This window comes from Triticum dicoccoides, chromosome 5B, assembly GCF_002162155.2.
Source record: "Triticum dicoccoides isolate Atlit2015 ecotype Zavitan chromosome 5B, WEW_v2.0, whole genome shotgun sequence".
NCBI classification, from domain to species: domain Eukaryota; kingdom Viridiplantae; phylum Streptophyta; class Magnoliopsida; order Poales; family Poaceae; genus Triticum; species Triticum dicoccoides.
The window spans coordinates 339,482,318-339,506,008 of NC_041389.1; the positions used below are offsets into that span (position 1 = coordinate 339,482,318).

Consider the following 23,691-nt stretch of genomic DNA (forward strand, 5'->3'; position numbering starts at 1 on the left):
CTTTCGAGAGAAACTCCTTCTCTAGAAAGGATCTGAATTTAGCAACAAAAATCTTGCCCTCAGATCTGTGATAGAAGGTGTACCCAATAGTTTCTTTTGGGTATCCTATGAAGACACATTTCTCCGATTTGGGTTCGAGCTTATCTGGTTGAAGTTTTTTCACATAAGCGTCGCAACCCCAAACTTTAAGAAATGACAACTTTGGTTTCTTGCCAAACCACAGTTCATAAGGCGTCGTCTCAACGGATTTTGATGGTGCCCTATTTAACTTGAATGCGGCCGTCTCTAAAGCATAACCCCAAAATGATAGCGGTAAATCAGTAAGAGACATCATAGATTGCACCATATCTAGTAAAGTACGATTACGACGTTCGGACACACCATTTCGTTGTGGTGTTCCGGGTGGCGTGAGTTGCGAAACTATTCCGCATTGTTTCAAATGTAAACCAAACTCGTAACTCAAATATTCTCCTCCACTATCAGATCGTAGAATTTTTTTTCTTGTTACGATGATTTTTCACTTCACTCTGAAATTCTTTGAACTTTTCAAATGTTTCAGACTTGTGTTTCATCAAGTAGATATACCCATATCTGCTCAAATCATCTGTGAAGGTGAGAAAATAACGATACCCGCCGCGAGCCTCAGTATTCATCGGACTGCATACATCAGTATGTATGATTTCCAACAAATCAGTTGCTCGCTCCACAGTTCCAGAGAACGGAGTTTTAGTCATCTTGCCCGTGAGGCACGGTTCGCAAGTACCAAGTGATTCCAGAAGTCCATCAGTATGGAGTTTCTTCATGCGCTTTACACCAATATGACCTAAACGCCAGTGCCACAAATAAGTTGCACTATCATTATCAACTCTGCATCTTTTGGCTTCAACATTATGAATATGTGTATCACTACTATCGAGATTTAATAAAAATAGACCACTCTTCAAGGGTGCATGACCATAAAAGATATTACTCATATAAATAGAACAACCATTATTCTCAGATTTAAATGAATAACCGTCTCGCATTAAACAAGATCCAAATATAATGTTCATGCTTAACGCTGGCACCAAATAACAATTATTTAGGTCTAAAACTAATCCCGAAGGTAGATGTAGAGGTAGCGTGCCGACCGCGATCACATCGACTTTGGAACCATTTCCCACGCGCATCGTCACCTCGTCCTTAGCCAATCTTCGCTTAATCTGTAGTCCCTGTTTCGAGTTGCAAATATTAGCAATAGAACCAGTATCAAATCCCCAGGTGCTACTGCGAGTATTAGTAAGGTACACATCAATAACATGTATATCACATATACCTTTGTTCACCTTGCCATCCTTCTTATCCGCCAAATACTTGGGGCAGTTCCGCTTCCAGTGACCAGTCTGCTTGCAGTAGAAGCACTCAGTTTCAGGCTTAGGTCCAGACTTGGGTTTCTTTTCTTGAGCAGCAACTTGTTTGCTGTTCTTCTTGAAGTTCCCCTTCTTCTTCCCTTTACCCTTTTTCTTGAAACTGGTGGTCTTATTGACCATCAACACTTGATGCTCCTTCTTGATTTCTACCTCCGCAACTTTTAGCATTGTGAAGAGCTCGAGAATAGTCTTGTCCATCCCTTGCATATTATAGTTCATCATGAAGCTCTTGTAGCTTGGTGGTAGTGATTGAAGAATTCTGTCAATGACACTATCATCAGGAAGATTAACTCCCAGTTGAATCAAGTCATTATTATACCCAGACATTTTGAGTATATGTTCACTGACAGAACTATTCTCCTCCATCTTACAGCTATAGAACTTATTGGAGACTTCATATCTCTCAATCCAGGCATTTGCTTGAAATATTAACTTCAACTCCTGGAACATCTCATATGCTCCATGACATTCAAAACGTCGTTGAAGACCCGGTTCCAAGCCGTAAAGCATGGCACACTAAACTATCGAGTAGTCATCAGCTTTGCTCTGCCAGACGTTCTTAACATCGTCAGTTGCATCTGCAGCAGGCCTGGCACCCAGCGGTGCTTCTAGGACGTAATTCTTCTGTGCAGCAATGAGGATAGTCCTCAAGTTATGGACCCAGTTCGTGTAATTTCTACCATCATCTTTCAACTTAGCTTTCTCAAGGAACACATTAAAATTCAACGGAACAACAGCACGAGCCATCTATCTACAACAAACATAGACAAGCAAAATACTATCAGGTACTAAGTTCATGATAAATTTAAGTTCAATTAATCATATTACTAAAGAACTCCCACTTAGACAGACATCTCTCTAGTCATCTAAGTGATCACATGATCCAAATCAACTAAACCATGTCCAATCATCACGTGAGATGGAGTAGTTTCAATGGTGAACATCACTATGTTGATCATATCTACTATATGATTCACGTTCGACCTTTCGGTCTCCGTGTTCCGAGGACATATCTGTATATGCCAGGCTCGTCAAGTTTAACCTGAGTATTCCGTGTGTGCAACTGTTTTGCACCCGTTGTATTTGAATGTAGAGCCTATCACACCCGATCATCACGTGGTGTCTCAGCACGAAGAACTTTCGCAATGGTGCATACTCAGGGAGAACACTTCTTGATAATTAGTGAGAGGTCATCTTAAAATGCTACTGTCAATCAAAGCAAGATAAGATGCATAAAGGATAAACATCACATGCAATCAATATAAGTGATATGATATGGCCATCATCATCTTGTGCTTGTGATCTCCATCTCCGAAGCACCATCGTGATCACCATCATCACCGACGCGACACCTTGATCTCCATCGTAGCATCGTTGTCATTACGCCATCTATTGCTTCTACGACTATCGCTACCGCTTAGTGATAAAGTAAAGCAATTACAAGGCGTTTGCATTTCATACATTAAAGCGACAACCATATGGCTCCTGCCAGTTGCCGATAACTTCGGTTACAAAACATGATCATCTCATACAATAAAATATAGCATCACGTCTTGACCATATCACATCACAACATGCCCTGCAAAAACAAGTTAGACGTCCTCTACTTTGTTGTTGCAAATTTTACGTGGCTGCTACGGGCTGAGCAGAACCATTCTTACCTACGCATCAAATCCACAACGATAGTTCGTCAAGTTAGTGCTGTTTTAACCTTCGCAAGGACCGGGCGTAGCCACACTCGGTTCAACTAAAGTTGGAGAAACAGACACCCGCTAGTCACCTGTGTGCAAAGCATGGCAGTAAAACCAGTCTCGCGTAAGCATACGCGTAATGTCGGTCCAGGCCGCTTCATCCAACAATACCGCTGAACCAAAGTATGACATGCTGGTAAGCAATATGACTTGTATCGCCCACAACTCACTTGTGTTCTACTCGTGCATATAACATCTACGCATAAAACCTGGCTCGGATGCCACTGATGGGGAACATAGTAATTTCAAAAAAAATCCTACACACACGCAAGATCATGGTGATGCATAGCAACGAGAGGGGAGAGTGTTGTCCACGTACCCTCGTAGACCGAAAGCGGAAGCGCTAGAACAACACGGTTGATGTAGTCGTACGTCTTCACGGCCCGACCGATCAAGCACCGAAACTACGGCACCTCCGAGTTCTAGCACACGTTCAGCTCGATGACGATCCCCGTACTCCGATCCAGCAGAATGTCGGGGAAGAGTTCCGTCAGCACGACGGCGTGGTGACGATCTTGATGTTCTACCGTCGCAGGGCTTCGCCTAAGCACCGCTACAATATTATCGAGGACTATGGTGGAGGGGGGCACCGCACACGGTTAAGAGATCAAGAGATCAATTGTTGTCTCTATGGGGTGCCCCCTCCCCCGTATATAAAGGAGTGGAGGAGGGGGCGGGCCAAGGGGGGTTGGCGCGCCCTAGGGGGGGGGTCCAACCCCAACCGGGAGTAGGACTCCCCCTTTCCTATTAGGAGAGGGAGAGGGAAGGAAGGGGGGGGAGGGAAGAAGGAAAGGGGGGGGACCCCTTCCAATTTGGATTGGGCTTGGGGGGGGCCCTCCTTTGCTTCTTCTCCCTCCTTTCCACTAAGGCCCAATAAGGCCCATATACCTCCCGGGGGGTTCCGATAACCTCCCGGAGCTCTGGTATTGTCCCAATCTCACCCGGAATCTTTCCGGTGTCCAAATATAGTCGTCCAATATATCGATCTTTATGTATCGACCATTTCGAGACTCCTCGTCATGTCCGTGATCACATCCGGGACTCCGAACAACCTTCGGTACATCAAAACTCATAAACTCATAATAAAACTATCAACGAAACCTTAAGCGTGCGGACCCTACGGGTTCGAGAACTATGTAGACATGACCTAGAACTGTTTTCGGTCAATAACCAATAGCGGAACCTGGATGCTCATATTGGCTCCTACATATTCTACGGAGATCTTTATCGGTCAAACCGCATAACAACATACATTGTTCCCTTTGTCATTTGTATGTTACTTGCCCGAGATTCGATCGTCGGTATCTCAATACCTAGTTCAATCTCGTTACCGGGAAGTCTCTTTACTCCTAACGTAATGCATCATTCCGTAACTAACTCATTAGCTACATTGCTTGCAAGGCTTATAGTGATGTGCATTACCGAGAGGGCCCAGAAATACCTCTCGACAATCGGAGTGACAAAACCTAATCTCGAAATACGCCAACTCAACATGTACCTTTGGAGACACCTGTAGAGCTCCTTTATAATCACCCAGTTACGTTGTGATGTTTGGTAGCACACAAAATGTTCCTTCGGTAAACGGGAGTTGCATAATCTCATAGTTGTAGGAACTTGTATAAGTCATGAAGAAAGCAATAGCAACATACTAAATGATCAAGTGCTAAGCTAACGGAATGGGTCAAGTCCATCACATCATTCTCCTCATGATGTGATCCCATTAATCAAATGACAACACATGTCTATGGTTAGGAAACATAACCATCTTCGATTAATGAGCTAGTCAAGTAGAGGCATACTAGTGACATTAAGTTTGTCTATGTATTCACACATGTATCATGTTTCCGGTTAATACAATTCTAGCACGAATAATAAACATTTATCATGATATGAGGAAATAAATAATAACTTTATTATTGCCTCTAGGGCATATTTCCTTCAGTAATACCAATAGTCATATAAATGTGCCGCTCACCTCGCCTATTCCCGATAAAGTTGTGGCATTATGCGTGAGTGGGATGCTGTGAAATCATTGATCGAATCCCTTAAAAAATGGGACATGATCTCCACGTCGAAGAGACGTGCCTATGAAGGGGTGACCTCGAGCCGCGTATCAAGTCTTTATGTTTATAATCGGGCGCGGCCCTTCGCCAAAAGTTGTCAGTCAAGGATACTGTTCACACTCGAACGATTGTCCCTCGGGGCTAAGTGAAACAGATAGGTCAGACTTCGGACACGGCTCGGCGTATGGCCGAATTTGATCAAGCATCATTTGAAGACTTCTCTGGAGGAGGATTATTTCGAACACTCGGGAGAATGGGAACTCGCCTGCAAGCCAGAGCCTGCAGTCATGGGAGATATATGAAACCGACGTTGAAGGCTAGTTCAGGGGCTACTGAGGGAGTCATGGATTAGGGGATTCTCGGGGTGCCGGCTCATCTCACACGGGCCATATTGTTGGACTGCACCGTGTCCGGACCGAAGACACTTGTGCCTTGCTGTGTACCCCAAGTCAAGATGAAAGATCTGGTGTTTCCTTGATGTAACCGACTATCTGTAAACCCTAGTATCCCTGGTGTCTATATAAACCAGGGGGTTAGTCCGTAGAGACGAGGAGAACAATCGCCATCCTACTAGTTAGGGTTTAGTTCCTCTGATCTCGAGGTAGATCAACTCTGTAATCCCCATATAGATCAACTCTGTAATCCCCATATACACAAGCAATATAATCAAGCAGGACGTAGGGTATTACCTCTTAGAGAGGGCCCGAACCGGGTAAATATCGTGTTCTGCGTCCCTTGTTCCCCATTGATTCAATATCCACAGTTCGGGACCCCCTAACTGAGATCCGCCGAATTTGACACCGACACCATCCTCTCATTGATGTGTGCCATGTTGGCCTCGACCCTCAACGCTTCTCTGCTAGTGATGGAATGTGGAACGGGCGGTGCAGCGACACCTTTGTGAGAATGTCGCCCACGTGTGTGGATCTTGCCACCTATAGATGCTGTCCCATCTCCTCTTCAGGTGGCGGTGGATGGAAGACAAGGCATTGCGGATTGATAGGAGGAAAAAACAAACACAAAACTATTATGGGACGGAATAGCTGCACACACGACTTGTTATGCATGACAGGTGACGATGGTAGGATCTGACGTTGCTTAGGTATGGAGGGATTCAATCCAACAATTATTAGCCTATGTCGTCCATGCATCGTCCGCAAAATCATCGGCTGTGTAGCATTGCTCATTATGGGATGACCAAAAGGCTATATAGATAGATGAAGCAAATCAAAAGGTATAGTTAACGCACACGACACATCCACCACCATCTTGCATTAATGGCGACAGAAGAAGGAAGTAAAACGTATGAATTAGGAGCCCCATCACCATGGATACAACGCCGCTAGTAGATGATGCGGTTCGATGCGGAAATATCGCCGTGGGCGCTCGTCGGGCCGAGAGAATCTTAGAAGTTGTCACATGGCTGTGTCACGGTTATGTGGTGTGAGGCCCATGGCGTGTTGGGCTGGTTCACTATAGGGCCTCTGGATCAGTTTGTAGAGTAACAACGATGATAAGTTGGGCCAGTCAGCTAACGTGAAATGACGCGAACAAGGAAAGAAACGCCTTGCGGAAAAGCAAATCCTTTCGATGCGTCCACGATTATGATCGGACGGCTCAAATTCTCACATCGACGTGGAGGCTCGGAAAAGCAGATCGTTTCGATGCGTCCACTGATGCATCCACGATTATGATCGGACGGCTCAAAGTCTCGAATCGACGTGGAGGTTCGGAAAAGCGAATGCTTCCGGTACATTCATCATTATGATCGGACGCTCAAAGTCTCGGATCGACGCGGAGGCTCGGAGGTAGTTGATAAAATAAAGAGGAAAAGGAAAAACTAATTTCTTCTTCTGGTGCTCCCTTCCGGTCCAATGCGGCTCTAAATCTCTCTCCGCCGCCGCGCCGTCGCCGACGCCTCACGACCGGAACGTCGCCGCCACTGACGCGCCTCGACGCCGCCGCCACTGACGCGCCTCGACGCCGCCGCCACTGACGCGCCTCGACGCCGCCGCCGTCGCCGTCCCTGCTCTCTCCACCCCGTCCGCGAGCTTCGACATCGGTCTTTGAGGTATGGCCGCGATTTCTTCCATCCAGTGATTATTATCACTCAAATCGAACCCTAACTAATTTAACCTCTACAAATTTCTGGTGTGCCGGCGCACCATCTAGACCAGTCCCCGCCGGTTGACGCCCCTTGTTAAATCCGCCCGTCCGCGACCCTGAGGCGCTCGGCGGCAGCGAGGAGGATGCCTGGCCTACCTTTACCTGCCCGGGACGCAGCGTACGCCTCTCCCCCCTAACCTATTTTGTTGTTGCTGTGCTTATGCTATACTCGTGCTACTTGTTACTTGAGTTGTGTCGAATTTGCCTGGTTATGTCTGTGTGGGCAACCCAGGAGAAAAAAAAATTAGGTACAATGTTAGAATCGCAGTTGGATACTGCACTGTGGTCTCTGTGTGTGTCGGATGCTTTGTGGGATAGTGAAGTTCTTTTCACTGTAAGTGGCTACTTCCAAGAATTAATGTGTGAGTATATTCAGAGCTTACCTTGGTTGCATTTGGAAATTAATAAATGAGTATTGTCTATTGACTCATCCCTGGTTGGTAACCTATGTCGGCTGGTTGCACCTGGAAACTAGTAATTGGCCATTTTTATTTCTAAGAATTAATCACTGGAAATCTGTGTGGCCCACCTTGGTTGTATCCAGATTCTGAAAAGTAGCTTAGTTATTCTGTAACTGTTCAGCTGCTTTGCAGATATGCACTCATGTATATATGGTAGATGGTTTTCTTGATCTTAATAGTGAGATGAGATGAATGTATCTTCTTCTTTTGATGTTGGTGCTGCATACATGCAGGGACGCTGGGTGTGAATTCAGTTACCCTCAGTCTGCAGACCAGATGCGCCAGCAACAGCTGAGAGCTCGATTATCTCCAGATGAGCAGCTTGCTGCTGAAGAAAGTTTTGCGTTGTACTGCAAGCCAGTTGAGCTATACAATATTATTCAGCGGCGAGCCATTAGAAATGTAAGTTCCATCTTAATTTTGCAGCTTCATTTGACATGAATCACATGTGTTTATCACATAACCATCATGTGCTAGTGATTTGAGATACCAATGATCTCTCACTGACTTTTACAGCCCGCTTTTCTGCAAAGATGCCTTCATTACAAGATACATGCAAGCCGAAAAAAGAGGTACACACTTTGACTCTACTGCAGAACATGCTGACACTCGGAATTGTTGTGATCCAAATCCAACATGTCGAGAAAAAGAAAGGACTGTCCTGTTTCAAAACGTATTTTCTTTTTTACATAGTGGACACTTCACTATTTTTTATTTGCGAATTGCAGAGACTTCACTATTATGTACTTTGCTGATTCCTTTAGCTCTCTTGGAACCGCGTACATAAGGTTGTTACGATTAGAGTTGAATCAAATTGGAAATGCTCTGAACACAGTAGTATCAAACCGTAGATCCTACTCCACCCAATAATTTGAAGAACGTAGTATGATTTTTTCATTATTCTTAATGCTTATTTAGTCATTTGGAAACTAATTGGATTGATAATTTCCCTTCCGAATGCCATTGCCTAGGTAGGCCATGCAACAGTTAGCACATACATGATCATAAAAAGTAGAAGAGAAATGCATCAGAAGTCGATAAACTTGGCAAGTGGAAACACTTAGGCATGCCACCTTGCAAATCATGCATCTGCCTCCCTTAATTTGGCAAAGCGGATCAATTTTAGTCCAATCGAACCAGGGTATGGCAGGCAAAAGAACGGCATGCTGGCGGTGACATGGCATGACTGGGATCTTGCCAGGGGTTTTCCTACATGCGATACACATGAGTGAGACGCTCTGTGTTAGGGTTAGGATATTTTTCCAGATAGGTCATGTCGGAGGGGTCACACACTCACGCACAGTGTGATCCTAGCATGAGCATTACATTAAACCCATCTTCTAAAGTACTAGAATTTTGTGGACTGAAATTGATATCATTAGAGTCATCTTCTAAAGCACAAATTTGTGGTTATGTCTTTGTAGCTCAATTGTTACATAGCAATAGTTTAATTCCTGGTCAAATGTTTGTTCTACTGAAACTTAATACGCCTGGTATTTGAAACAGAGGTGGTACTATATATTGTATTACACATTTGGTACATTTGTGATCTATGGGACTTTAGTGTGTGTACTATACACATGATGTTTATTCAAGTATGGCTCTTGGTATTCGCAAAAAAAGTATGGTTCTTCGTAGAGCAAAGTGAAGTACTTTAGTTTACGGTGTGCCCGGGCTTTAACAATTCGCTAGCTTTTCTCATGGCCCTCGACAAATTCGTTCGCCCAACAGCTCGAAACCACCACAAACACACCCTAGTAGAAGCTGAAACGGTAACTTGGCCAAACAAGGCCCAAGTGATTAAGTTCTCAGGTGTAATGTCTGTTAAACTATGTACTAGCCACTTTTGGATTTAATTGTCTATTCATCGTGTAAATATTGATCAGTGTCTGTGCTATGGATGTAGGATTCAGATAACGGTATCACTATCTCGAAGTACAAATACTGAGTTGCCAGAACAGAATATCTTTCCTCTTTATGTTCTGTTGGCTACACCTACTAGTAATATTTCGCTTGAAGGGGTAAGTCTGCCTTTTTTTTAGTTCCACACATGCAACATTTTGTACCAAATGATCTCTTATCTCATTAATGCATAATGTTTTGCAGCATTCTCCGATATATCGATTCAGTCGGGCTTGTTTGCTTACAGCTTTTAGTGAATTTGGTAATAAAGGTCGCACCAAAGCTACATTTATAATTCCAGACATCAAGAATTTATCAACCTCCCGAGCTTGCAACCTTAACATTATCCTTATCAGCTGTGGTATGACGTGCTTCATATGTGATGTTTATGGTTTTACATTTCTTCACCATCATCACATTTGGTTCCCTTTTTAGTTTCGGAAGGGCAAGTTGGGGAAAATCTTGGTGAAAGTAACTTCTCTGTGGACCATGTGGAAGGCTCTGCTCTCCAAAGTAAGTTTGTGGTTGTTATTTTGTGAAAAAAATACTAAACAGTTACTAGAATAAGTGCATGCTTATAGTTGTTTAACACAATATGTTAAAACTTACTCCCTCCGTAAACTAATATAAGAGCGTTTAGATCACTAAAGTAGTGATCTAAACACTCTTATATTAGTTTACAGAGGGAGTAGCAAGTAAGTCATTTAGACAGCCACACAAAATGTGTGCCACACAAAATGTGTGCCACACAGGTTGAGTTACCACTAGCCAGTTACTGTTGCTTATCATGTGGTGGAAGATACAATTGCATTCTCAAATGCCCAATTCTTGACAAGAATGAAAACCAGTGATCACACTATGTTTATCTCCCAGTATGCTAAGCTAGTTCACGCCCAATATTCTTGGCCAAACCAATCCAACCCTTGGAACCACCTATCTCACAGCCAACAGCAACTTACCAGACCTTCTCTTGCATGGAAGATTAGTATTACAGTCGTTGGAAATAAAAATAGTTAACAAACATTCCTTTAATCCATGGATAACTACTTAACAAAGTGTAGGTGAGCAAGATCTGGCTATGTTTACCGACTTTACTGTGGTTAGGAGAATCAAATGAAAAGTATCCTTAAACATTGCATTATCGGTTTTTGACAAGGGGCTACTAGGCCATGTATGCATTAGTTTAGATTATTTTATCTCCTTTTAGGGTATAGTTATTGTCAGTCACCCATACTGGCTAGTATTTGCACATGTGCCTTCTGAAATAAAGTGTAAAGAACACATTGAATCTCAGAAACCACTTATGATTTGTAGTGTTGTTGAGTGCAGTTATTTACTATCATCTATGTGATTCATTTTGTCAGAGCTTGAAGGGAAATGTTTCTGGGGTAAAATACCAATTGATCTACTTGGTTCGTCTTTGGAGAACTGTGTAACTTTAAATTTGGGACATACAGTGGAGTTGGCTTCTGCAGTTAGTATGAGCCCAAGTTTCTTAGAGGTATGCCAATTCAACTTGCTCATGGTTTTAAGCTTTAATGTTCCTATTGTATGCACTGCAAATTTTCTGTAGTATTTAACCATAGGATGGATGAAGCAAAATCCTTTTGCAGCACCTGAAGCATGTTTCAACTAAATAAATTACCTTAGCTACCTGTACGTTAAATTTTGACGATCTACCCCATGTACCTTCTGCTATCTAGAAGGCTGTAGTGCTTGCAATTAATTAGCACATCCCATTCCAGAAGTTCAGATGGAAAATCGTCAAATTAGCAGTGCAATTTGCATCAAGATAACTGAACATATTATAAGATGAACATTAACAGTAAAGGTTGAAATTGTAGTTTATGGTTATTCCAGTGATTGTGCAAATGTGTTTCATTCAGTTCATCTGCTATCTTTTTTGTTTTTAATAGAAAATTGTTAAATCAAGAGAGAGAATATGCAGTGTAGTGGCAACTACTTGCCAATCTTAGGGGTTGTTTGGTTCCCAGTCACAACTTGCCACGCTTAAGCATAGGCAAGCCACAGCTTTTTGAGGTACATACTTGTTTTTTGCCACACATAACTACCTACATGGCCTATATGTCATAGACACAATCTTTTGCACAACTTGCCATGCTTAACCATAGGCAAGCCACAGTTTTTTGAGGTACATACTCTTTTTTTGCCACACACTTAACTACCTATATGGCCCATGTGTCATAGACACAATCTTTTGCACAACTCATTTTTTACCACACACTTAACTACCTATATGGCCCATGTGTCATAGACACAATCTTTTGCCACACTTGTGGCTTTAATTTTGTTAGCCACTCTTTTGCGGTAAGCCACACATTGCTTAAGCAAAGTTAGCCTTGAACCAAAGATGCCCGTACTTGACTATATGTTGATCTACTTGCCTTTCCTTTTGTTATATATGCAGCCGAAATTTATGGAGCAGGACAGTTGCTTGACATTTTGCTCTCATAAGGTTGATGCTACGGTAAGTTTATCCCTGTTACTTTATTTTTTATCTAATAATTGTTTCCGCATTTAAGTGGTAAGTATTTTCTATATAGGATGGCAGCACCTTACTGCAGTATGTTCTGTTATTTACTTCCGTAGCTTCTCTGAGATTTGTATTATTGTTGCAGGGTTCATATCAACTCCAAGTAGGCATATCTGCTCAAGAAGCTGGTGCAAAAGACATTTCTGAATCTCCATATAGTAGTTACTCATACAGTGGTGTCCCACCTTCATCATTACCACATATCATAAGGTAACACTACTACATGTAATTGCATATCTATATCTCTATTTATTGTAATAGAGTCGTGAGTAACTGCATTTACTTGCTTGGAAAGCTTGGTTCGAAGATATCTATTTTGAGTTTTTGACAGGGTTTAGTAGATGGCCACTGTTTTGCAGTCAGCGCAGCTGAGCTTGCTGCTTGCTGCGAACATTTTATGTGTGTGGATGGCATGTACCAAATGTGGCAACACCAACATGGACAGGCTGTTAAATGTTCTGTTTCATAGTTGAGGGTGAAAACTGGACATCTGTGACAGTTGAGCGGGCTAAGATGGACCTGTTCATTGTTAGGTGTTGTTTTAGAATGCGTGGAGTCTATCTTTTAAATTGGGTGCTAATATACACAAATATATACTGATTTGTCATGTTCAAATAATAGTTCTAGATTTTCCATAGAAAATACCTTCAGATCATTATATTACTTTTAGTGGCTTTCCTGAAATATAGTTGAAGAAAGTGATGGCATTGGTCATAGGGACATAATGCAAAATGAAATGAACATATTGCAAACACAAAGAAGTTCTCAGCGCCACACAATAGATAGCGCAGTGGGGTGCGATTGGCAGGTGAGCCGCAAAGGTGGCAGATATCGAGAGGGAAGTGGGCATGTGTGCGTGGGGAGAAGAGGGGGGAAATATGTCACCTTGCCCATAAAGCGTTGTTGAGAGAAGAGCACACAGAGTGAGTGAGTGCACACAAGAGAAATCAGAGGAGGGATTAGGATTTCACTTACAATTAAGGTAGGAGGAAAATAAATAAGATGGAGGTTTATTAAGAGGATTATTGTGCAATTAAAGCCGAATCTGAGAAAGTCCAACTAAAATTCTGAATCATTCGGTGAAAGTTGGATGGATGGTTCAAATTGTGTGGATTCCACAAACATGTATTGGTACCTTCTATATAGATTTAGATGCCTGAAAGGGCAGGTAAAGGAATGGAGTCAGTATATCAAATTTCTGTTAGTGCCTAGTGGTGAGGTTTTGGCTACCGGCTCAGGTTTGTTGTGCTCTTGTGTGACCTTAGCCTAACCGAAGCACCTGTTGTCTGGCCAGGTCTTAGTGTGACACTTTGCTTTTACTTTCATCTCTACAAATGCATTTGCGTTTCAATATGACCAATTGAGCAGATATAATTTTTTTGTTTTCCACACAGGTTGAGAGCTGGTAATGTGCTTTTCAACTTCAAGTACTACAACAATACTATGCAAAAGACTGAAGGTTATCCCTTACACAAACATTTGGGTTCATGTATTTTTCAGTTCCACACTTCCACTCACACTTGTTTGTATCATGTGTTTGACATTTTTTCTAGGTGTTCCACATTTTCTCCTTATACCTGACTGAAAAGTAATGAACTAGATATGTTAGATATCTGAATAAATGATTCACCAGCATTGAACTATTAAAAGATATTCTGCTAAGACCCTTTCATGGTACACATGTTGGAATAATAGCTACTTCTGTTTGATGGTGGTAATCTTATTACTTTGTCACACTAATTGTGGTGCCATAGCTAGTAACCTAGTGGAGAACTTTATGCTGTTACGCTTTAGGTTAGCATATGATCCTGGAACTAAAGCTGGCGAGCTAAGTTCGGTAATGGTAAGTATAATGGTTTTAATGTACTGATATGTTTTTAACTTAAGAAATGGCTTATAAATTTCTCTCTTTACAACATCAGTCATATCCATTTGATTAATTATGAATTGTGCATTTTTTTGTTCTGAAAATCAAGTTCTGTGTCATTACCATAAACGCAAAAGTCAGATATGCTCCGTTAAAAAAGATGCAATTACTGAAAATGCTGGTGCATAAGACAGAAAGCACACACCTCATATGATCTGTAGCGCTTCAGAAGGATAGTGTAACATTGAAATTGGAAGAATAAATTTACGAACGTGTTCAGCATGGGAGACCAAAGTATCTTAATTTAATCATAGAAGGAGTGCTATGTGCTGTATTTGGTGGCGTAGTTTAAGGCATATGTTTACCCATGACCGCATGTACTAACGTACGTATTGCTGATTGAATGCCGTATAGCTCCAGCCGTGTTTTTTTAGTCCTTTGTTGTGAATGCTGATCATGACAAAGATCCAGTGTTAGATTTGCGCAATTACCTATGGTCAGTTTATGTCACTTATTGACATTTGTTGCTAAAAACTTCTGGTTGGTTCGTGATTCTTTGCTCTTCTTGTTTTTTTTTGTTTCTTATATTGGTCTTTTCTTACCAGTCACTGAAGATTTTGCTTGCCCCTTCTGCTTGGTAAAATGTGGAAGCTACAAGGTAAAGTTTGATGCAAAGTTCCATTTGCGCTGTATTTATTCAAATCTCACTTTGCCACTATTGGCTGGTGGATCATTTCACCTGCTACAGTTAGGTAAAACCAAACATTTTATTCTCACTGCACCACTAATGTCTTGATGTTCTTTGTGATGAAATTATGATTGTGTTTGCTTTCTGCACGACCTTTCTATTTATTTGGGAACAATCTTTGTGCCCACTTTCTCAGGGCAAGTCTCTAATGTTGTGATTCTGGTGGTACTAGGGTTTGGGGTGTCACTTGAACTCATCACATGACCTATTCCACTTTGAGTTTTGGGTTGGTAAACCTCCGAAATTTCCATCACTAAATCTTATTTGCTTGTTGTCGTACTTTGATCGTAATTTGTTCATTATGCTCAAACAGATATCTGAAGAATGCCAGGCTGTTAATGTTAGTCTGAAGACTGATGTCTGGAGAACTGAGGTAAATCAGAGATCTAGAACTTCCAAGTTAGCTGTTTGAACCGAGTGTTCTAAGTTATATGTCTTGATTTCATGGAATGAATTTTGTCGGAGAGTATTATCTCGTGAGTGTGAGGTTCGTGTTTGAAGGGGAGCCTTGGCGCAGTGGTAAAGCTGCTGCCTTGTGGCCATGAGGTCACGGGTTCGAGTCCTGGATACAGCCTCTTGCAGAAATGTAGGGAAAGGCTGCGAACAATAGACCCAAAGTGGTCGGACCCTTCCCCGGACCCTGCGCAAGCGGGAGCTACATGCACCGGGCTGCCCTTCAGTGTGAGGTTGGTGTTTGGGGTACTGTTTGTGGGTTGGGCTAGGTCTTGGGCTGGAAGCGCTAGGCGCAGCTGCGCAAGGATAGGAGGAGAGAGGGTGAGGCAGAGAGCAGGAAAGACTTGTTTTCCTTAGCTCTTTGCTTGACTTGACTCAGTAGATTACAATTTACATCTCGTGGTTTTATGCAGTATCCAACCCATCTTATCTGTAGCACCCCTAATGGAGCACCATTCATTTAGATAATCCTTGTATCTAGGATTCCTAACGAGTACAACTAATTTGAATAAAACTCTAGGATTCCTAACAAGTACAACTAATTTGAATAAAACTGATTAATCCTGACTAACCGAACCAAACAATTAGCTTGGGTGGACTCATTGAATCAATATGACTTGGGGTACAACTAATTTGAATAAAAAGAGTTAATCCTGACTAATCGAGGGACTAACCGCACCAAACAATTAGCTTGGGTGGATTGACTGAATCAATATGACTTGGGCCTGAGTCGGTGTAAGTCACACTCTAGCACCGAGACCAGCTGTGGTGTATCTGTCTTGTGACCTTTGCTGGCGCTCCATTGATAAGCGATAGCTTATTCCCACATAACAAGAATATCCCTTGGTTTTCTGCTAATTAAATTCCCAGTTTTGTTCTTAGCTTTTCATCCTACTTTCTTGTATGCAAAGGCCATGAGCTGCACATATTATGCCTCTTGGTGATGATCAACCCATGCTTTCTGCAAAATTCTTTGACGAATGTGCAGGATACCTCGCAGAATCTGCTTTGCATAAGTTTTACGTGCTTGGCATAGTAAATCCATGAATCATTAGTAATTGATTTAAATTGAAGCATTTTGTTTCTAATATTTGGAACTAATAATCCCATTTATTTTCAGCTTGTGGCTGAGGGAGTTGATCCAAGACATCAAACATTTTCCTACTCGTAAGCTATTCATCACTTTGCAAGGTGCTACTGCTATGTTCTCTGTTTGATTTTCCAAACTGTGTTGCATCAGCTCAAGGTTTAAGAAGCGTAGAAGGTTGGGAATGTTGGGAACCACAGCTGAGAAAATAAGCCATGTACATCCACATATCATGGATTCAGATTCACCTGAAGACGCCCAGGCAGTGTCTGAAGATGACTTTGTGCAGAGGGAGGAAGATGGTACATTCTTATCTTGTGATTTCCTTTTCCTTTTTTGTTAGTCAACCAAATATTTTTCTTGACTTATTCATACAGTTTGGCAAACAAGTAAAATTTCCGGTGAATTTGGATTTTTGGTAAATTTAGAATGAGCTAGTTCTTGTTTGTTTCATGCACACGGAATTTTAGCATTGAGAAGTTCTGCATGCTGTTTTGAATATAACACACCCGAAACATTTATATCCTTACCTTAGGTGAAGATTATTGCAACTTTCTTCTGTTATATCTGAATATTACAAACATGATAAGTTGTTTCCTGCGAAACAGATTACGGCAGCAAATGTTTATTTCTTACATGTGCTCATATCCCATTTCCGTTGTCTAAAATTTCCAGATATTTCTGCACCACGTGCTTCTGTTGATCCTGCTCAATTATTACATGGTAGCAATCTTTCACCACCCACAGTACTACAGTTTGGGAAGACAAGGAAACTATCTGCGGAGCGAGCTGATCCCAGAAAGTAACCCTTCTGTTTACATTGCCGGTATCACATTATGCATTGTAAGATTTAAAATGTTAAGTTAAACTAACTGTTTTATTTTGTATACTGTCTGGCAGCCGGCAACTCCTGCAGAAACGTCAGTTTTTCCATTCTCACAGGGCACAGGTGTGTGGAAAATAAAAACCCATCTCATTGTATTGTTCTATGTTCTTTAAACTTTTTTGATCTATTTCTGTTGCCTGTTTGCATAGTTGATAGTTCCATAATTCTTGTTTAGCCTTTAGGATTTTGTATCCACATTTTGTTTTCTGGGTGCCTGGTCTTTAGTTATTTTGTATGGGGGAATAATCAGTTCAACCTCTAACTTAGCATTTGAATTTGATGCTGATTTATAGTTGAGGTCCAAAATGTTAAGTTCTTTCTCCTCAGAGGTTGGTGTGCAGTAATACTCTTCTCCATTCACGATTAGCTTCTCTTGAAATAAAATATGGTGATCTGGAAGAGCTTGCGTGTGTATTTTACACAAATACCAGACTGCCAGTCTTGCTAGCGTGATGTCTGGTTTGAGTGTCAGACTATATGGTTGCGCTTGGCTGTACGCCAGTCTTCGTTGTCTTGCTTTTAATGCAGATGCTCATCGTTTGGTTATTGCACTGCCCCTAATTATATTTTGTTTATTGGATTTTAAGTATTATATACTATTTATTTGTTATCATGACCTTGGACTTTGGATTATCTACAGTTTATTTTTCTACATTTGAAATCTAGCTTGACTGCATTTACTACGTTTCTTGTAGCCAATGGCACTGGAACAAGTTTTCTCGGACCGTGATAGTGAAGATGAAGTTGATGATGACATCGCCGATTTTGAAGATAAACGGGTCAGATACAATCATATTTTTTTCATCGTCTTTGTTCGGAAACATAAAATTTATATTCATGCTGTTGCCTGCACGTGAGCTCAAGTCAGTCTCTGTCTAAAAATTTATTTCTACTATTCCCCCTTTTAAGTTATTACATTTCTGTGTTGCAGATGCTTGAGGATTTTGTTGACGTTACAGACGATGAGAAACTTATTATGCATATGTGGAATTCATTTGTTCGGAAACAAAGGTCAGGACTATTTTTGCGTTCTTCCTGAATTGGAAATCTCTTTTTTATGATTTTAGTTGTTGTGAAATTTTGGATATGAAAATTCTTCGAGTACCAAGTCCTCGTCATTTTATATTGCTTTAAAAGGTGTTTTGTGATGCGTTAAGCTGGGGGTGTTTCCAGTGAGAAGGGGGTACCATTTTGTCTGTCTTGCGCAGAATGCATTGTTCTCCAGTCATTCTCATTTTGATGATTGTCGGAAGGCTGTTTGTTCCGTGTTGGGCATGGGTTATTTCTATATGCTTCTTTTTTGAACTTTTTCATACGACATGATACTCCATTGAAAGTTTTCATTCCGTTTTTTCTGTTGTTGCCTTCAATGTTCGTTTGAGTTTGATTCGACTATGTGTATCCACCATATATGATATTTTTTCCTGCAGAGGATATCACAACTTTGTTTTGACAAGTTGTGTTCATCCTATGCGGTACAAATTTTGGTCTAGTGATACCCACGGAACCCTCCATGTCCATTTCTCGTACTTAATTGCTAAATTACAGGGTGCTAGCTGATGGTCATATTCCTTGGGCCTGTGAGGCATTCTCCCGGCTTCATGGAAAACATCTTGTACAGAATCCTCCTCTACTATGGTGAGTTGCTGAGCTATAGTTCTATCGACGTCAACTATTCCCCCTGTCCCGTAATATAAGTGTTTTTGACACTACACTACACTAGTGTCGAAAACACTCTTATATTTTGGGACGGAGGGAGTAGCATCTGCTTGTGGTCATCTGTAACGCCTAGCAAGGCACCTTTTTGTTTGGTGTTTATTTGACTTGCAATTTCTCGCTGGGTGAACAGGAGCTGGCGTTTCCTTATGATTAAACTCTGGAACCACAGTCTATTAGATGCCCGCGCCATGAATGTCTGCGGCACAATTCTTCAAGGCTACCAAAATGAAAGCTCGGACCCCAAGAAAATGTGAGTCGAGCATAGTGCGCTCATTATAATTTAAATCAAGTGGGTGTTTGGAGGAGGCCTTAGGAGCAGGCTAAAGAGAGGTGAAAGCTGCACCTGAGGCCATGGAGGACTATTCTCGATTCTATTTATCGATCGGTTGTGTTGAAGCAGCAGTGATCCGGATGAGATGTGTTTACATGGATTGTTGTTGTTCGTCGTGTTCTGTTCCATGGATAAGCGCCTTTAGTGTTGCAGAACTTGCCGTATGGTCTGCAAACTTGAATCAGTGTTCCTTGCTACAATAAAACCTATCTAAAATTATACCTTGCGTAAGCGTGTGCAAAATTGTCATGCCGTTTAGAAATCACAGAGACTAGCACCGCAAGGTCCTGACTTGGTGTCATAGAACAATATTTTAGTTAGGAAACATCATGATTACCAGGATGGGGGACGAGAAGTAGTACAATTACACACATTTTTAAGAGCATCTCCATCCAACCAAAGCCCTCAAAACCTCTTCATATGTCTCAGCGGACAGCCCGGACAGAAAAGAGAGAAGAAAAAAGCCTAACCAACCGAGATTCCCCAAACCTTCCCCTTCGTCCGAACACAGTTCAAATGTTAGGAGGAAATACGGGTGTCCGAATGTGACAATACAACATGTGCTCCGTTCGTAAACTAATATAAGAGTGTTGGGTGTACGTCAGATCCGGCCAGAAAAGAGGAAATGGGCATGTCCGGATGTGACCATATAACCCGTACATCAGATCCGGCCCAACCTGTATCACTCTCACTCTCTCTCATATGCATGTGTACAAACGGTTCCAAAAAAAATTGCATGTGTGCAAACATTCGCAAATTCCCAAACCAAATCAATATGTCGGGAGAAGATGAGGATGTCCGAACATGTCCTCCGACACTGTCTGCATGTATCCGCGGGCATATAAGGGGTGCTCCCTCCGTCCTTGAAAAAGTGTACTTTCAATTTTGTTGAAAAGTCATTTTTTTATGTTAGACTGTATTTATATAATAATAGACCAACATTTATGCCATCAAATTAGTAGCATTAGATTCATGATAAAACATATTTTCGTCATATCTATTTGGTTTCACAAGCACTCATATATTTTTACATAAACTCGGTTAAACTTTGAGATAGTTTGATCCTCAAACAAAGTTAAAAGTACATTTTTTTAAAGACGGAGCGAGTAGGTGTGAAAATCCGGCAAGTTGGATTGGAGATGCTCTAATGCATCAAAATTCTGTAGATGCTCGAGGAAGATAAATTAAGAGCCACGAGGGTCATGCTTTCTCCTCACAGATCTAGATCACAGATGCTCAAGAAGGAGGCACGCACCATCATCGTCGTATTATTGGCCGTTAAGGGCATTACTAGTTTATTGCTTCCTCTGTTTCATATTTGTTGCCGTTGAAACAGATGCATCTAGATGTGTTTAGTGCCAGATACATTCATTTACCGAGCCTCGATTTATATATAAAGCAACGATCAACAGCACCGTACAAACGCATTGCCCCCATAACACACGCACACACACACACACACATCTAAGGTAGAATACATTGGCGTTGAGCGCAGCAACACCATCCTTAGCACTACAAGAGTAGCCGGGGGCTACAGCCGTGAACACGCCACCGCGAAGAAGTGAAGCCGCATATGACGAACCGTGGGCTTCAAAGCGACACCTTCAGGAAGGGGACGACACCGGAGCGCCGCCATCGCCTGATCCGAGGATCAGAGTGTTCCCTGGAGCAAGACGACGGGCAATGAGAGCCGCGCCGACGCCTTCAAGAAGGGAACGAGCTTCGCTGCCGCCGGTCCGTCCGAAGATGGAGTAGGTTTTCACCCCGACCACGACTCACCGCCACCGAACGCCACACCCCGGCTACCACGCCGCCCACACGCCCGTGGCAACCGGGCAGCACCAAGCCACAGTCTCTGCCCATGAGCATCGCAGACCCACCACCAGGGCCGCTGCCCCGACATCCAAGACCTTGACACCACCTTACCCGAGATCCGCCGCTACCCCAACCAAAGATACAAGCGAAAAGGACCCGCCTTTCGCATCCCTAGGCTGCCTCCAGTGTCGAGACCCAATAGGCCGGCCAAAACTGGCCTCCATCGACCCATCTTGAGGCACCGGCGCGAGACGAGCTCGGTCATGCCGCCGGGCGCAAGATGAGTGATGGACCGCAGTTGAGGGAGGGCCAACCATCGACGAAGATACCGGCCGTACGCCAAGGAGATAGATCGAAGGTCAAGCCGTGTCGCATGCAAACGAGCCGACACAGGGAATCTAGCCGCCGCCGCAGCTGACACGCCGAGCTGCCGTGATGCCGGCGCGGCGAATGGAAGCCGCCACCAGAAGGTCGAGCCGCCTCGCTGTTGCCGCCCACATATGGAGTAGCGGCCACGCCGGGCCGGTGCCCCAACCCGCGCCGCCTGCTGGAAAACGCCAGATCCAGCCGGCACGCACCACCACCACCGCCACCAACCCACGCCACCCAAGGTCGTTGGCCTACCTCCACCAGCCACCATCGCCGCCGGAGCTACCATGGCAGCCGACCCGTGCTGCCACGGCCTGCGCCGCCACCTTGAGCCAGGAGGCTGGATCTGGCCGGGGGCTTGCCCGCGCCCACCCTCCCGAGACAGACGCAACACACTGCCTCCAGAGACCCAGTTGTGCCTTTGGCCACCGCCTGCGCCACGCCCCAGCCACCCCGAGCCAGATCCGTTCATACCTGGCCAGGGAACACGGCGCACACACCCGCCTGAGCAGTCTCCTCGCACCCGTTGCACCACGGCCAGCAGCAGTCCGCCACCGCGCCAGCCTTCGCCGCACACGCGTTGACCCATGCGCCCGCCGTCGCGCCAGCCCACTGCCCCTGCGCGAGAAGCTGTCCTGCGAGCCGCGCCCCGAGCGGAGAGGAGTCAGTTCCCTGCCGCCACCTATGCCGGCCGGGCTTGGCCCGGTGGCGCCATGCAGCGGCGGCGAGGGAGGGAGGCTAGGAGGAGAGGACGCTGGCGGCGCTCTAGGGTTTGCCCCCGGTCGCCTGCGGGGACGACATGGGAGGAGGAGTCCTATTCCTCGCTTTGTTGTTCGTTGGGTCAGTTTCCAGCTCCAGATACATCTGTTTGAGTGTCAGCTAATATGAAACGGAGGGAGTTAGAATATAATGCCGGACGAAAGCCTTCATTACTACAACAGCACTCAGAATCACGTAGCAATGTGCTAGAATTAACATATACGGAGTATATGTAGTTTTTTTGAATGAGAAGACATATATATGAACTTAAAGACGAGACACGACAATAATTCATCATGGACAGCTGCCTTAGCTTTGGCAGTGTTGCCAGTTGTTGCAAGTACCAGCCTCAAGTATGCAGACGACGACGCCGACATAGCTACCGCGGCAAAAGAGACCAGACGACATAGCTATGAGCTACTATCTCGTTGCATTGCTTGCATTGCATGCAAACGTACACCTCCATAGCCGACAATGAACGAAGCTTCCTCCTAGCCACTGTGGCTATCTTGGCCGCACTAGCTGGCCACACCGGCGATGCCCGACAAGCAACCTAACCATGCCATCATCCATCCATCCATACATACATGCATAACCAACCCCAGAGAGCGAGAGAAGGGAGAAGTTTCAGTCCCACCTTAAACAAATTATATTGTTGCTTAGCACTAGCGGTGTAGAAATATTTATTTAATTATATGGTGGCAGTCTTCTTACGGCTTTTGGAAACTGTTATCTAACGAATTGATGCCAACACTTTTGCCGTTAGGTGTGAATTGTGATAGAGTGAGGTACTTACTGCTCACTACTTGTGTTTGAAGCCAAAATGTTAAAACCTGGACCTATCATATATCATTACTTAAATTGGGAGAAGCGACATGTGTATTCCTCTTTGCTCTCAAGCGGGTGAAACCTGAGAATGACCGATGGCCAACAATGCCCAAGCTAACAGATTTGCTTTCCTTGTTTTCTTTCAGCTGGGGTTTTTCTTTGTGATGAAAGTGAAACCAAATCTTTCCTACTTGCAAAATTTTGAGTTGGTGGTGAGTACACTTCTCCCACTTCACTTTTAGTTGCCTGCGTGACCACAACTTTTGCATGATGTACGTGTGTACACACTCTGGCCATTCTGTCTCTAAATCATGCATCAAACTATTATGTGGTTGTTATCTCTAAATTCATGTATTGAACCACTGCTTGTTTGTTGCATATAACTGGTTGTCAAGCCAAAGCTAATCAGTGTACTCATTTGACAAATTTAAATCCTTGTTTTTTTCCATTATAGTTTTGTAACAACGGACAAATTTCTATTAATATGCATAGAGGATTCTGAATACTCCACTATTGATATATA

The 23,691-nt window shown here is 43.3% G+C and overlaps 1 protein-coding gene across 1 annotated transcript; it reads left to right on the forward strand.

Annotated features, from left to right (window-relative positions):
- Positions 1 to 7,080: 7,080 nt before the first annotated feature.
- On the forward strand, positions 7,081 to 19,625 carry LOC119308795 (polycomb group protein EMF2B-like). The gene is made up of 22 exons (XM_037584946.1): positions 7,081 to 7,294; positions 7,396 to 7,507; positions 8,084 to 8,252; positions 8,367 to 8,422; positions 9,757 to 9,871; positions 9,957 to 10,113; positions 10,188 to 10,265; positions 11,117 to 11,253; positions 12,181 to 12,240; positions 12,392 to 12,516; positions 13,701 to 13,765; positions 14,779 to 14,831; positions 15,094 to 15,147; positions 15,235 to 15,294; positions 16,495 to 16,541; positions 16,615 to 16,763; positions 17,137 to 17,263; positions 17,362 to 17,410; positions 18,043 to 18,126; positions 18,279 to 18,358; positions 18,896 to 18,985; positions 19,197 to 19,625. The coding sequence occupies exons 2-22, from the start codon at positions 7,473 to 7,475 to the stop codon at positions 19,318 to 19,320; spliced, it is 1,914 nt and encodes a 637-aa protein (XP_037440843.1). The 5' UTR covers positions 7,081 to 7,294; positions 7,396 to 7,472; the 3' UTR covers positions 19,321 to 19,625.
- The last annotated feature ends 4,066 nt before the right edge of the window (positions 19,626 to 23,691 follow it).